Source organism: Osmia lignaria, chromosome 5, assembly GCF_051020975.1.
Source record: "Osmia lignaria lignaria isolate PbOS001 chromosome 5, iyOsmLign1, whole genome shotgun sequence".
Taxonomy (NCBI): Eukaryota; Metazoa; Arthropoda; class Insecta; order Hymenoptera; family Megachilidae; genus Osmia; species Osmia lignaria.
In genome coordinates this window covers 6,307,582-6,322,250 of record NC_135036.1, presented here as the reverse complement: position 1 = coordinate 6,322,250, position 14,669 = coordinate 6,307,582, and the positions used below count along the sequence as shown (strand labels likewise).

At 32.6% G+C, this 14,669-nt stretch overlaps 4 protein-coding genes across 5 annotated transcripts; 1 reads left to right on the top strand and 3 right to left on the bottom strand.

Annotated features, from left to right (window-relative positions):
- The first annotated feature begins 119 nt into the window (after window positions 1–119).
- Window positions 120–2,520, top strand: Hsdl2 (Hydroxysteroid dehydrogenase like 2). Its single transcript, XM_034332261.2, has 8 exons — window positions 120–375; window positions 657–820; window positions 940–1,153; window positions 1,240–1,445; window positions 1,509–1,706; window positions 1,799–2,011; window positions 2,070–2,198; window positions 2,361–2,520. The coding sequence occupies exons 1-8, from the start codon at window positions 335–337 to the stop codon at window positions 2,471–2,473; spliced, it is 1,278 nt and encodes a 425-aa protein (XP_034188152.1). The 5' UTR covers window positions 120–334; the 3' UTR covers window positions 2,474–2,520.
- A 136-nt stretch (window positions 2,521–2,656) lies between these two features.
- LOC117607953 (mitochondrial S-adenosylmethionine carrier protein-like) lies at window positions 2,657–4,624 on the bottom strand. Its single transcript, XM_034332263.2, has 6 exons — window positions 4,170–4,624; window positions 3,746–3,902; window positions 3,526–3,635; window positions 3,223–3,463; window positions 3,014–3,152; window positions 2,657–2,947 (listed from the first exon to the last, which is right to left on the bottom strand). Exons 1-6 carry the CDS (start codon window positions 4,233–4,235, stop codon window positions 2,800–2,802), a joined length of 861 nt encoding a protein of 286 aa, XP_034188154.1. The 5' UTR covers window positions 4,236–4,624; the 3' UTR covers window positions 2,657–2,799.
- A 28-nt stretch (window positions 4,625–4,652) lies between these two features.
- Window positions 4,653–6,343, bottom strand: LOC117607833 (uncharacterized). The gene is made up of 5 exons (XM_034331992.2): window positions 6,207–6,343; window positions 5,899–6,012; window positions 5,651–5,832; window positions 5,380–5,585; window positions 4,653–5,302 (listed from the first exon to the last, which is right to left on the bottom strand). Exons 2-5 carry the CDS (start codon window positions 6,005–6,007, stop codon window positions 5,125–5,127), a joined length of 675 nt encoding a protein of 224 aa, XP_034187883.1. The 5' UTR covers window positions 6,008–6,012; window positions 6,207–6,343; the 3' UTR covers window positions 4,653–5,124.
- A 517-nt stretch (window positions 6,344–6,860) lies between these two features.
- LOC117607949 (uncharacterized) lies at window positions 6,861–14,579 on the bottom strand. Of its 2 annotated transcripts, XM_034332260.2 has the most exons (7): window positions 14,163–14,579; window positions 12,909–13,213; window positions 12,727–12,850; window positions 12,437–12,671; window positions 12,037–12,190; window positions 7,264–7,615; window positions 6,861–7,176 (listed from the first exon to the last, which is right to left on the bottom strand). In XM_034332260.2, exons 1-6 carry the CDS (start codon window positions 14,430–14,432, stop codon window positions 7,279–7,281), a joined length of 1,425 nt encoding a protein of 474 aa, XP_034188151.2. In that variant the 5' UTR covers window positions 14,433–14,579; the 3' UTR covers window positions 6,861–7,176; window positions 7,264–7,278. The 2 variants fall into 2 exon arrangements, with proteins under 2 accessions (XP_034188151.2, XP_034188150.2); XM_034332259.2 differs by having other exon boundaries at window positions 6,861–7,615.
- Between the last annotated feature and the right edge of the window lie 90 nt (window positions 14,580–14,669).

Below are 14,669 nucleotides of genomic sequence, written 5' to 3'. Positions count from 1 at the left end.
TTTTCAACTAAAGACGATTATAGATTTTTATTTTTCATTGAATATTTATATTAATCTGTTGAATCTTACTTATGTTCTAAGATTTAAATTTACAGACATAAAATTGGTGCATTAATTTGCGGGACACTATATAGTCCCCATTATTGTCATACATGAAATTTTCGCCATGTTGTCAAATATGGTAATCTTACAACTTACAACAATGATAATTAATGAAATTGGACATTAAACTGTGACGTTTTTCGAAGCAAAGTGTACTTTTTTATCTGATTATTTATGCTTAAATATACACTGTTACTACAATAAGAAAGTTCTTTAATTATTATTAACTCTTATGGCAGTTTCTCAATCTGTTTACAATATGATTAACACAGGGTACGAATTATAAATTTTATAAAATGTTTGTAAATTAGTTAGATAAATCACTTTAAAATATAATGAATATTCATTTCTACTCATTTCAATACAAATATGACAGAGCTGAAATTATATATTCCAACCTTCCATTTGAAGTAGTTAAACAGATTTGATATATCAATAAAAATATGTTTAAAATTATATGGAGTTCAAATTTTTAGATTCAATTAATATAGTTGTTATATTATTTATGTATTAGTTAGTGAAATGATTATACAATATATGGGTATTTAAAATAGAAAACTTGCGGGTCGTACAATTTTTATTACTGGAGCATCAAGAGGAATTGGAAAAAGCATTGCTTTAAAAGCTGCAAAGGATGGAGCAAATATTGTTATTGCAGCTAAGACTGCAGAACCACATCCAAAATTACCAGGCACTATATATACTGCAGCCAAAGAAAGTAATTATAATATAAAATCATATTTATAATATAAAATCGTAATTATAATTTAAATACAAAATCATCTGTATTTTATTTTTTTAATTCATTTTATTAAATAAAGTATTCATTTGTTTTAGTTGAACAAATGGGTGGAAAAGCATTACCTTGTATTGTAGATGTAAGAGACGAAGCACAAGTAGTTTCTGCAGTAGAAAATGCTGTTAATAAATTTGGGGGTATTGATGTTGTTATTAATAATGCAAGTGCAATTTCTTTAACAGGCACATTACAGACCGATATGAAAAAATATGATCTTATGAATAATATCAATGCCAGGGGAACATTTTTAGTGTAAGCACACAAATTCCATATTATATGTTGATATAACCTTCTTGTGTAAAAATTGAAGTTACTAATAGTACAATAATTATTTTAAGGTCTAAAGTATGTTTACCCTATTTACTGAAAAGCTCAAATCCTCATATAGTAAATATAAGTCCACCATTAAGTATGAAACCAATATGGTTTAAAAATCATGTAGCATACACAATATCTAAATTTGGTATGTCAATGTGTGCTCTTGGAATGGCAGAAGAGTTTAAAGAAACTGGTGTAGCTGTAAATGCTGTTTGGCCAAAAACTGGTACACTATTTACTTTCACAACAATGTTTTGTTTTTATTCATTAATTTATAACTTTATTTTAGCCATTCATACTGCTGCAATTGAAATGTTATCTGGTCCTGATTCAAGTGATTTTAGCCGTAAACCTGAGATAATGGGAGATGCTGTGTATGCTTTAATTTCCAAGGACAGTAGATCTATTACAGGACAATTTTTAATTGATGAAGAAATATTAAAACAGGAAGGAATTACTGACTTCACTGATTATGCATGTAATCCAGGTTTGTTTCATGCTGTATTCATTTTATCAACTTTTCTTACAACTAATGTAAAATACTAATATTTTCTATAATAACTATGTTTTTTTTTCTAGCAAACAAAGACAAATTGATGCTAGATTTCTTTATAGAAGAAAATTTAGGTTTGCAAGATGATGCCAAAATTGTTGGCATGCAGAAAACTGCTACCACACAAGATGGTAGTAAATCAAATGCAAAAATTGCACAAATATTCACTGCCATTGAAGCTAATTTAAACAATGAACTTGTTAACAAAACGGGAGCTGTATTTCAGTTTAATGTTAAAGGTAATAGTCTTTGTATAGCATTTAATTTAAGATTGTGTTATTAACATAACTTTTGTAGGTGATGAAGCTAGTATATGGTTCTTGGATCTTAAGAATGGAAAAGGTGCAGTAGGAAAAGGAGAGCCCAATCAACCACCAGATGCAGTACTTACAATGGACTCTCAAAACTTTTTTGCAATGTTTACTGGTATGTAGATACATATTAAAATAATGTTTTTATAGTGGAAAATTCTACAACTATTCTATTTAAATATATTTCATGTATAGTACAGTATATCATGTTTATGCACTATTCATACTTAAATTATAGTAATTTGTACTAATGATTACAAATTTTATGCTTACTAAGGAAAACTGAAACCTGCGTCAGCGTTCATGATGGGAAAATTGAAGATTAATGGTAATCTTCAGAAGGCAATGAAGTTAGAAAAATTAATGTATAATTTAAAATCTAAACTTTAAGCGCTACAAAATGTTATATACTTTAAAAGAAAGGTATACATATACCTTAAAAATTGTTAAATACCTTTTTTAAAAAAGAGTTTATATATTTATACATAAATGTTATAAAATGTTTATATTGCGAAAATGTCGTTATTTTTTATAAATATTACTGTTAAAACGAAATGTATATACAATTTTCAAAAGTAAGTATAAAATTTATTTTTATAACTATATGATAAATGCATCTTTTATATACATATAGTAACTGTAAATATTATTATATTTACCAAGTTGTACTTATTAACAATAACGCTTTGACTAAATTTGTTTAATATCTATCAGCATTACTGACATTTATCGGTTTGTTCAGTAAGAATAGAAAGAGGCAAGAAATACTGCATAACTACAGTTCTTGCTCCTTCGTAAGTTCCAAAGAAAATGAAACCTCCTAAAGTTATCCACATTACTCTAGGACCAATACCAGCAAAAAGTCTATAAAATTTATAATAAACGTTTTATAAAATCAAAACTTACTGTAATGAAAATGTTAAGTCTTACCCATGTAAGCCCTTTTCGTTATAAACATTTTGTGTAACATAAAGTACTTTTAATTTTGAGGCACTCTCATTTTTATGTGAAAGCATTATTCTTGTTTTTATAACATCTAGTGGTGTTGTGATAGCAGCTGATATGCCACCTAAGAGGATTTATGTTATCAATTATGCAACAAATAAAACTGTACAATCTATTGTTATAAAATTTTATACCTGCAATTGCACCACATATCGCACTTTCTGCTGGTAGGATATCTCTATCAACATTTGAACTCCAAATTTTTTTAAAGCCCTCCCATAATGGAAACTGTATTAAGCTAAAAGGCATATCTCTTATTACTGTGCTCCAGTAGCCACAATACAGTAATCTAAGATTGACATCTTTTCTTTGAAATATTAAAGCTTGCTTTCTTTGTTTCAAAACCTCTATTGGTACTCTTATTAAACAAGCTACCTACGTTTAATACATATGAAAATTTGATTTATAATTCTGTTTTAATTGTATATATAATTTACCATTTCTGCTAAAGATGCTGCACTCATATGTAGCAAAGAGTGATATCTTTCAGGTACACGGGGCTGTGTTACATTTTTGATACCTTCGTAAGTTACAAAGAACAAAGATGCTGCAATATTGTAAAGGACATTATGTATATATTTTTATTTTACATACTTCTCTCTATATATATTAAATTCTTTTACATGTTAATCATGTTTATACAACATGTATTTTTACCAGTTGGTGCAGAACCAATAAACACAGGAAAAATTCCTTTATAAAGATTAGAAAATCCTCCTGATTTCTTAAAACCCTGTTTAGACTGTAGTCGTGTCTTTAATGTGTCTAGTGGAAATAATATTATGTCTACAGAAACACCAGCTAGTCCTCCTGCCTATTTAAATCAACATTATTACATTGTAAAACAATGAATAAGATTCTTGTTTTCTAAAATAACATTATATTAATCTAACTAATCTTGATAAACTTAAATATTAAATCGAAAATAAATTTGTTGAATTTTACTTCTTAAAAACATAAAACTGTAGTTTTTATAATTAAAAATTCTAGTTAAATTTTCCTCAATTTCTACACTGAACCTTGCAGAAATATCTGACACGTACTATAGTAAATTATGTAGAAATGATCATGTTTTACTTACTATCAACGATGTAATAAATGAGGCTTTCGTATCTGCCACTTTTAATTGTTTAGGTTGTGTTGTCATTTTGTATTAATGCTTAAAACTTTACCATTGTTACATGTATTTATTTACATACCATTGCTATTATTCGTTCAATAATAGACCATACCTTTCATACGACGAGTGTTCATTCGTTCTGCGCATGTTGACCCTGATTGGCTTAAGTATGCTTCGTCTGCGCAAGCGCGTCGTGACACCGGACAGCATACTTAGTGGTCTTATATTGGGTATATCCTTCAATCGTCGACTTTATCGCTTGTTTTCTCTGTTCATATATTTTGTCCACCGTGTATACAAGTGCGACGTTAGAAGTAAGAATAGAGGGCCTTCCTAGGCTGCGCAAAAACAGGTTGGTCTTTCGTTGAACGAATAAAATACTATGCTAACACAAATCGCACGTGGGCAAGAAGGCCATAAACTGTACACAATTATATATGGCAATGTAGCTTTTATTGAACATTAATGAAAACATGAATTATTTTTAAATTGTTAGCTTACTTAGTGTACAATCATGAGGTAATCGTTAATCTCATGTTATCATGTAATTATTTCTAAATTTATACATTTATTCACTGATACGATCAAAATAAACTTGTTTTTCCACAGATATTTTTCTCTTAAAATATCTGTTAGTCGTTAAGACTTATGATTGATGGTAAAAATAAGCATATCTGTATTTTTCAAAATACTATATGTATGTAAATTATTTTATCTTCGATTTTACTTAACCTTTTCACTTGTTTCTGTTCGTCATAATCATTGCATTTTATAATGCTTAATCGATATAAAACAAACTTACAATTTATAATTTAAAAACTTAATTTAAAAACTTAAAAATTATGTTTAAGAATTTCTGAAAAGTTGATTAACAAATACATATAATACTTGAATCTTGAAAATATTAGAATCGTATTTAACGTCTAAATGTATAAGTAGAATTAGAATCTGAAGTTCCACGAGAACCAACTGATTTTACAGATAGAGGATAAGGTATACGAAAACCTTCTAATATTGTATGTCCTCTTCCTGCATTGAAAGATTGACTTGATATATTAGTTCCGCAAGATGAAAAATATGAATTTGGTGCTTGTCTATAAACAGAAAAGATTAAATATTTTCAAAAAAGAAATTTCATAGAATAAAATTACCATATATATATATATTATACCTTCTGTTTGCATTTCTTTGATTTTCAACGCTTAATGGTGTAGAATCACTCAAAGAATTTAGTGTTCTATTGTTTACTTCAAAGGTCATAAGTTTCTTCTTTTGTTCTGTATTTTCCGTTTTGAGCTTAATATATTTGTCTCTCAGCATTTTTATATTATGAGTAAGATTATAATAGTGAGTCTTCAGTTTTTCATACTTTTTATCCTTAAATTTGATTAATTGATTAGATTCTTGTTTTCATTAAATATAAAATGATTAATAAAACGTACAATCTCATAGAAACGTTGTATCATAATTTTCACTTGATTATTTTGGAATCCACATATTTTATGCAATGATTCCAATGATTCATTAAGTGGAGCAAAGAAATTTTCTACTTTTGCCAGTGATGGTTGTTGTAACTCCACAGAAAATATATCTGGTTGCTGGCACTGAGGGCACTGCTTCTCAGCTATATTACAAGAAATATATTTTCATAAATACTCATTATCTTGAAAAATTATTTTATTAAATTTACCTTGCTGTATGCATCCATGACAATATATGTGACCACATTGTGTTAAGCAAAATGGTTTTTTTCCCCTATATGGCGTAGCAAAGCATTTATTACAAATAAATGTATCCATACTCTCTGAACATAGAAAACAAATATAAAGTTATTTATTTGCAATATGCAAAAGTTGATAATATTTAACAAAATTAGAATCATAGAAAATTCTATAGCGACCAGTTGAATTAGAATAATATATCATGTTATGAAATAGACAAATTTTTTTGGTATTTCTATAAAAGTTATGCCACTATTATAATATTGTAAATGCTTACCTTTTATAAAATATACGGGAATGTTTGAATACGATTCGAATTTACTTTTTGAACAGTAATTTGATGAGGGTTTCACCACTAGATGGCTATAGTGTTTCAGCGTCTGCAAAGTGTTATTTTATAAATAACAAACGTAAGGCTCGCAGCTAATTGTATTGGAATTATTTTATTATAACTAAATCCATAGAATATTTTAGTAATGCCAATGAATCATAAAAGTTGCTTATTTTATGGAAAAAAAAGGATATTTAATTTTGTTAGTTCTTGCGCTCACCGCTAACTGGCGTCACTGGTATAGTTTTCAAACTGGGGCGTGCAATTTAAAATTAAAAAGAATAAAAACTTAGATTTACACAGCATTTTTAGCTTTTTAAATTAATCATTTTACACAAATTTTATATTCTTCTATTTTTCTACATAAATTCATTCCATGGAGGTATGTTATTATAGTAACTCAAGGACCATCTTCTTACACATCCTAACTACTCTTTAACACTGGATTGCCGGACTCGCATCCGTCAAAACAGGTATAGCACAAATGGATTTTTGGAACAAGGAGTGGGGAGGGGAAGGAATTAGTATTTGAATACATTTCATAATTCTATTAAAAACCAACATATGTTTTTAAAAAATTATTTAATATAGCAATAAAATCGTAAATGAATCAAATTGACTTGTTCCAGCAATCTAGTGTTAAAACACCTGTTTTATTTAACTCGAGAATAAGTTTATTGATATTTCTCATTAGAAATTTCAAATTTCGTTGAATGGTAATCATCCAATTGGAGCGTTGTTGCGCACTGGAGGTTCTGGTATAGGGGTTGCGCATCTGAGGGTGGGAGTGCTGGCAGTACAATCCCTTCTTCTAGTACCCCTGGCTCTTTCTCTCAGTAAGTTCCGCGCTATTCCATGGGCTGGAAAGTCTCTTCTATCCGATTTATCCTCCAACCCTTAACGCTTCTAATATGTGCTTCGTGAATTGAAATTAAATTTTGCAGTTACTTCCATAAGTGAATGAAAACTCTTTATTGCATATTCAATAAAATGTTAAATATACTCTGGAATTGTTGTTTCATTCGTCGATATCAATTTCTGCTTCTTCGATCTCCTCCACTTTATCTCTAAGCGTAGCCAATCTCAAAGGAGCCTCCATATTTAGCACCTCACTTTCCTCTTTTCTTCTCCTCTTGGATCTGTACAAAGGATTTTCGAATCTTCCACCCGAGTCCTCCTCCTCGTTCTCCTCGATTTTAACAGGTTGCTCGACGTTTTCTACGTTGGCTATTTGAACGCTGCCCTCTGGAACATTTTCGAAACGAGCGAAACCAAATGGTTTGCTGGGTTGAGATTTGTCCACTCGTACACCGTCCCTGATGGACGAGAATATATCTGTGCAGCCGGATAGCATGCTGGAAAACATAATTTTTTGTTGTAATTTATCAGAGAAAAATTCATGAAGCGATGATGATTCTTTTTTTAAATTAAAATTATCAGAGCTTGAATAATGGAAGGCAAAAATTTATGTTATAAACCATGGGATATCCAGGGGGCGAAGACAGAACCGGCCCTGGGCCTAGGGAGACTAGGCGGCCGCCTAGGGCCCCCAAGGTCCAGGCCCCCCATAAGACGATTTTGCGTCTTTTATAAATTTTATTTGAGGTACTTTCTTAGAGCTCGCCTCGGACCCCCGAAATCTCAGAGCCGGCCCTGGGCGAAGAAAATTGCAAATAAAATACTTTATATTATTTTGATGCACCATAATATTTAATTAAATAACTTTGAAAAGTATTATATTCTACGAAGCTATTATATATTTCCATTAATTTTCCATTGCAAAGTGCCAAAAATTATGGCATTCCTGAAATAAGATGTTCGAGTCAATTTGGGAGGTTGAGCTAATTAAATGAGGCGAGTTTCTGGCAAAAGGGTCGCTGCAAAACACGGCGACGAAGAAATTGCCGAGTGTAAAATGGTAAATAGTAAATGGGAGCGAGTTCGTCGGCTACTAGGTTGTTGCCACCGCTATTTCGTAAATTGAAACATTCTCGGACTCTGCTTATGATCTCCCCTTCATTATTCCTACGTCTGTTTCTATTTACGTATACTTCTCTGCTACTTTCTGATTTTACAATTTACAAGATTTTTCTAATTTATTTCCTCCCTTCATTTTCACTCTTTTTTTCTTTTTTACTTTTGTTGAGTAGGTAAATCTCTCGATATCCGTTTCACCTTTGTACCTTTACCAACTCCATTTGTAGCGACCTCACTAGGAGGCAAACAACCGGAAACGGAACTTTTGAATTTGCACATGTCCGGTTTGCTCCACGCAAACACAATTCAGCTGGTTAAATTCGAAACAGCCACCTTTTCTGTTGATTTCATTAAGATTCGAAATTCGAATTGTAATTTGTGACAAAAATAATACGGATATTTATTTTCGATGAAAAATAAAAATTTCAACAAGATTTTTGTATCTTCGAGAAAATTGAACCCTGAAAGACTTGAAACAAACAAATTTCACCCACTCTAGCGGAGAAATATCCAGCAGGGAAGTTAATTTCGCAGACTTCCGGTCTGAAGGATGCAACAGGAGGGGAAGTGGAGGCACTTGCATACCGTGTCTCGTGTTTCATATCCGTGTAATTACTTTTTCCATCGTCCGCTCTTTTATGTTTTTTTCTATCTCTTTTTTTCGTGTGACCTATACTCTTTCAACAGTGTTGGCGGGATATAAGGGTCAAACATAACTATCTTATGGAAAAGTTGATCACCACTTTTCCAGTGAATATTTCACCGAAATATAACCTCCTCGAGATACCATACCTATTTCTCGTTAAATTGTTGGCTTTAAATGTTACTCGTCGTTTCACGTTCTCAAATCCTCGATTTTTCATAAATTATTTCTACTGATGAAGGTAATTATACAAAAGTATAATAATTAGAAGAAACTTTGTAATATAACTACACATAGAAGTTGCAAAACTAATCAATTTTAATAGATCTAATAAAATTTCAGTTAATAAATAGTTATAAAATTAAATATTGTGATTAAATAAATATAAGTAGAATAAACTAAAATTTGAATCAAGGTAGCTCGGCGGCAGGAATAATACTAAACAAAATAGTTTATTGAGCATCACGGTATTTTGTTGTCAACCGTTTAACCTAGAACACAGTCAAACACAGTCTTCCCGCGACCGTTAAGGGGGTTACATCTACCTGTCAATCTATATTGGTACGAGTTAACGATTAAATTAATGGAGCATGTGTTCATCTGAGTGTTATATTATACATAATTACGTATATTATGTATAATTACGCACATTTATGAGGGTCTATTAACACGTTATCGGTGTGGTTCTCTATTATACATAGCATTGTTTTTAGCTGACAAGAAGTCTCGGGAGAATAACGCAATCTGTGATTGGTCGCGCCCCACCTCAGCTTACATATACTTCCGATCGTGACGTATGATTGGTCGAAGTGGTCACGTGCTAATTGGGCTCGTATAACTAGGGGACTAGTCGATGTGTGTGTAGTATCCTTCTTGCCCTTGTGACATCTTTCGAGACTCCTTAATTAGTCGTGTTAATGTGTTTTATGATGTGATTATCTACACGATTTGGCATATTTTGGTAATTATTCTACTGTGTTTTGTAGTATCTTGGCATGCATTCGCAAATGTATTACTGCGCGTTATAGCGTCGTCATTCTTGCGTGTTTAAAAGTTTACTTGCGCATTAGAATTGGGTTAGGTTAGGAAACTACTAATTATTCATAAAGTTGCAAATGCTTGCTCGTTGGACGTTTGAATGAATAAATTTAAATATGTTAATTGTAATATATTGGGAAACAATATAGATTATTCGAAATTCGAATATATGACAAATATTTCAACCGTTTAGTACTTTCGGTTTCAGAACGGAGCTTTGGCCAGTGAGGGTATCATTTCTTTGGCAAACTAAGGGACAAAGTGACTAATCTGGGTTGTACGAGAACACCTCATCAATCATGGGTCAGTCGTGGGTCAGTCGTGGGTCAATTCCAAAGATGCTTTACGAGTACAGGGGTACAAGTCAACGATCGGTGAGTCGCATGTTTTATAGTTCCTCCGGTCCCCATCATGGCGTAGGACGAATGGTCCGAATCGACACGGGGATCGGTTGTAATGTTTATCTTTTGAGCGAGCATAGTGACTCACGAATATCATTGTATACATTTTATACAATGATAATCGTGCAAATTGTTTTTCTGTGTTTTATTTCTTAGCTCAGGCTAGGGTTTTCTTGTACATATTTATATACACATATTTCGAATTTAAAAATGTAGAGAAGTCGGATGACCCTCCGATTTCAGAATACATTTCTTTTTTCTATATGTACAAGAAATTATTTCGCGACGAGCAGATTTCGATGTCAAAGTAATAATTATGAATATCTTTGATTAATTAGATTATTTATTTTGATATTGAAATCTCTCTTGATATTGTAACGTTCTTCAATTTTATTCATATTATTTGAATGATTTTCTTTTTTTTTAATAAAATTAAAATACCAATGTATTAGTTTTTACTGATCATACGTTTTAGCTTAGGCATTTCAGCACACATGAAGAAAACTGGTAGGTGGAAATTACCATTGGCCTTGTTCATTTTTATGCCCAAAGCTCATTCGGGTATTTAGATGTACTCGCGTGGGTGGAGGGCGGTGGACAAGGTTTAATATTAAATATAATATATTTTGGCGACTGACAAACATAATGAACTATACACGATATAAATTCCACATGTGTGTGTGTGGTTAGGACGTGGGATTTGTATCGTTTATTAACAACATTAATTTACTATAATATTACCATACAATTAGAAAATACTCATCGAGAATAAGTTGAAAAATTATTACAACTCATACATATTACATTAGATATTTAATAGAATATGAAAATAAAATATATTAATTTTGGTACAATGTTCACTATTAATTGTCAGTCGATTTCAGCAAAAAGGTATGATTTTTAGAGTGTGAATGTTGAATTGAACTCGGGTGTCGGAGGCGTCCCGGGACGTTCTCTCTAGGTATAGGCATTTTTGTACCCGGGTGGTACATATGAGAATCGTGGAGTGAATTTTTGTGAGAATGTTTTTTGCCCTTTTTAAATATAGCAATAGGCAGGCAGGTAGTTTACTTCTGGTGTGAATGAATTTAGTTTATAAGCAGGCAGGGCCAGAGCAAGCTTTCATGTTTCTCTTCGTATTCTCCTCCAATACGTGAGAAGCTTGTATCTGGGGTTGGAAAACAAAAAATCGAGAGAAAAAATGAGAATGCAAATTAATTAATTAATTAAACATCTCTTGATTTTTCTTAAGGCCAAGCCTTAGTTCGTAAGTCGCAGTCGTGGTATTAGACCCGATTGCAAAAATGAAGTATCAAAGTGCAGTGAAGTGAAATGAAACTTAAGTTGTGCTTGCTTCTTCTTACGAAGCAAGTACAATTTTCGCGAGTGATTTTTTGGAGGCTATTGCCGAAGAAAGAAGAGGCTACACGCTGAAGAGCCCCGGCAAAATTTGTCATAGAAGAGGGGAACTATCAATGACTCTCCATCTTTAGATGGAGAGTCATTTTAATGTCACTATGCTTGCTAATTTGATTTTTCTGTATCTTTTACAATTTCTTTTTTGAATGGTATGATACCATGAAGTATTAAGCTCGATATTTTACGAGTTTAATACTAATCTCGCGATTTAATTTCTCTCTTCTTTTTGAATTTATTTGTTTCAATGAATTACTGTTGTCTTATTTCTTATATAAATCATATCTGTGATTGTACTTACTGCCTGTACGAATAGCCGAAGTACAGGAAAACGAAGAAGATGATAAGAAGGATGATAAACGGCGTTCCAAGGAGAGGAACAAGTGCAACTGCCAATCGATTATCTTGCAGAGCTGCACCTGCGGTTTCGGTGCTCGATACTTCAATATTCATAGCTGTTCGAAAGGAAGAAATGAAATATTATTTCAAATTCAAAGATTTTAAGACGACGAAATTAGCAAAATATAATTAACCTATTCACATGCCAAAGTGATTAATTCCATTCATTTAATTTTTTCAATTTTAGTACCAAAGCGTTGGATTGATCCTTAACTTTATATATTTTATCAATTTCCTTAGTCTTTTGGTTTTTGGAATTAATCGATTTGGAAAATGTGCGACTAATTTGATAAAATATTTACTTATCAAGATCCTTTTCATTTTTTCCACCGCTTCGAGGATATCGATAGCGGAATAATCGGTCTTTCCCTTTATCAAAACCTCGACTGTCCCCTTCCAGGTACGTCTGACGTGCCATGCAAGTCTTTTCGTATAACTCTCGAAAGCTTCCTCTGCGGCTGTTCGAACCACAGGCAGAGATGCTTCCTTCGTCAAAGACAGTCTACCGCCGCAGTATCGACAACAGTGGCCTTCCACCTGAAGAATTCCCTCGTTATTTCGTGTCAGAAAACGCGAATTTCAATTAATATACCGTAAGAGGGAATTCGCAGGGCGTGAATCCACATTTCGGCCTCTGAATCGCGCAGATTTCTTCCAAGTAATCGTTGTTCGGGTCATTTTGGCAGGGACACGTGTTGCAGCTGTACTCGGCGTATCTGAATAGTTTCTTCGATTTTTACAAGTTCCTTCGTCGAGTGTAAAACTCCCACTCACCTGACGATGTACGCCTTTTTGTAAAAATCTCTTCCGCCCTGCACCTCGATCCATTGCCGCCAACCGAGGGGTTGTTTCTCGTCGGATGTTCGAACGGATCTTACTTCTATATTTCCTACCGGTAGAAGGACACTGAGAGTCCTCTTCTTTTCTGGCAAAACTATGTCGTCCTGACGGCAGGGAACTTGCTCGAGATGAGGCGCAGCTTCGGAACTTCCGTTCCAATTCTCGGGATCGGCCCAAAACAGGTGTCCCGATCTCAGCCATTGGCTGGTTCTTTCCGACGATTTTTCTTTCTCCCTCAACTGTTGCGATATTTTATTAAATTTTATTAAAAAATATAAGTAATCAAATTTTGATTTAGATTTCATACAGAATATCGCAAATTAAAGGTTGCCAGGGAATAGATTAAAAATAAATGAAAAGCGTTTTTTGTATTTTATTTTTTCCCGCAATTTAGTGTTTTGTTAGATGTCGAAAATGAATTTTTTGCCTTTTGGAACTTCCGTTTCAAAAGCTTGAAAATTGTTTAAAATTAATTAATTCGAAAAATTGTAGAGCAAGAAAAAGATTCGCGAATTCATGTATATACTTTACCTAACAAAACCCAAAATTGCGGGAAAAAATAAAATACAATATAAATAGATTGCTTGGAAATTCATGTAGTTATTAACTTTTTAATTCTCACGAAGTATTCTTTGTGATTTTTGAAACACATCAGCCCGGTTAATGAAGCATCAACGGATACATATTTGTATCTTTTGATATTTTTAGATTCTATTTCAAGAGAAACTGATTTATGTTTTATATGTCAATTGTACTTTACGGACTAATGGAAGCACGAAATGAGAAAGCTTCAACACAATTTTCGAAGTAATTTGTCATTGCTTGCAAAATCCTTGTGACGCGTCGATATTTTCTCTCATCGCGAAATTAAAAACTGATGCTGCTGGCAGAACACCATTTAGAATTCTTTCTTTAAAGATGAATCTACCGTAATCAATGTTTTTCCAGTATAAAAGATTGATCCTTTACTTTCTCTATCAGGGACAATGTTTGAAGTGCAGGGCCGGCCCTGAGCCTAGGGCCCCCCGGGTCCAGGGCCCCCATAAGACGATTTTGGTCTAATCTACAAATCTAAATTAATTGTGCAAGCTTTAATGTTAATTTTATAAATTTTATTCGGATCCCTTAAATCTCAGGGCCGGCCCTATTGAAGTATCGAATGATTGACTCAAATTATAAAGTACAAACCTGTAGATTTCCATTTCTAGGCAAAGCCAATGATCCAGACCTGGATAAATCAATTCCAGAGAATCTGAGATCCTTGGAAGTCGAGAGACCCGCAGCATGTCTCATTTCCAAAGGAAAGATCACACGACTGTCTATTTCCGGTACCCGGTTCTCCACCCAGTTGCTAGCCGTTTCCCATTCCAAGTTTGGTAGCCAATATTTTTCAATCCCGAACGACACTTTTGTTGATATAAAAAGTAGAAGAATTTCGAACCACGCGTTTGTCTTCATGATTTTTAGGAAATCGTAGCCATTTATGATAATTTTATAGCTTGAAGTATTAATTTATTAAATTTTCTTTCAAATTTTTTATTAAACACACTGGAAAAAGATTTTTTGTCAACTTCGACGAACAGCTCTGAGCAGAAACTGCTAATAACTGAGGAATAATCAGAATTAAAAGGGGGGCGTGTCAGATTCATCATGATACGTCGCAGACTCATTATTTATCATACTGCTCTTCAGTTT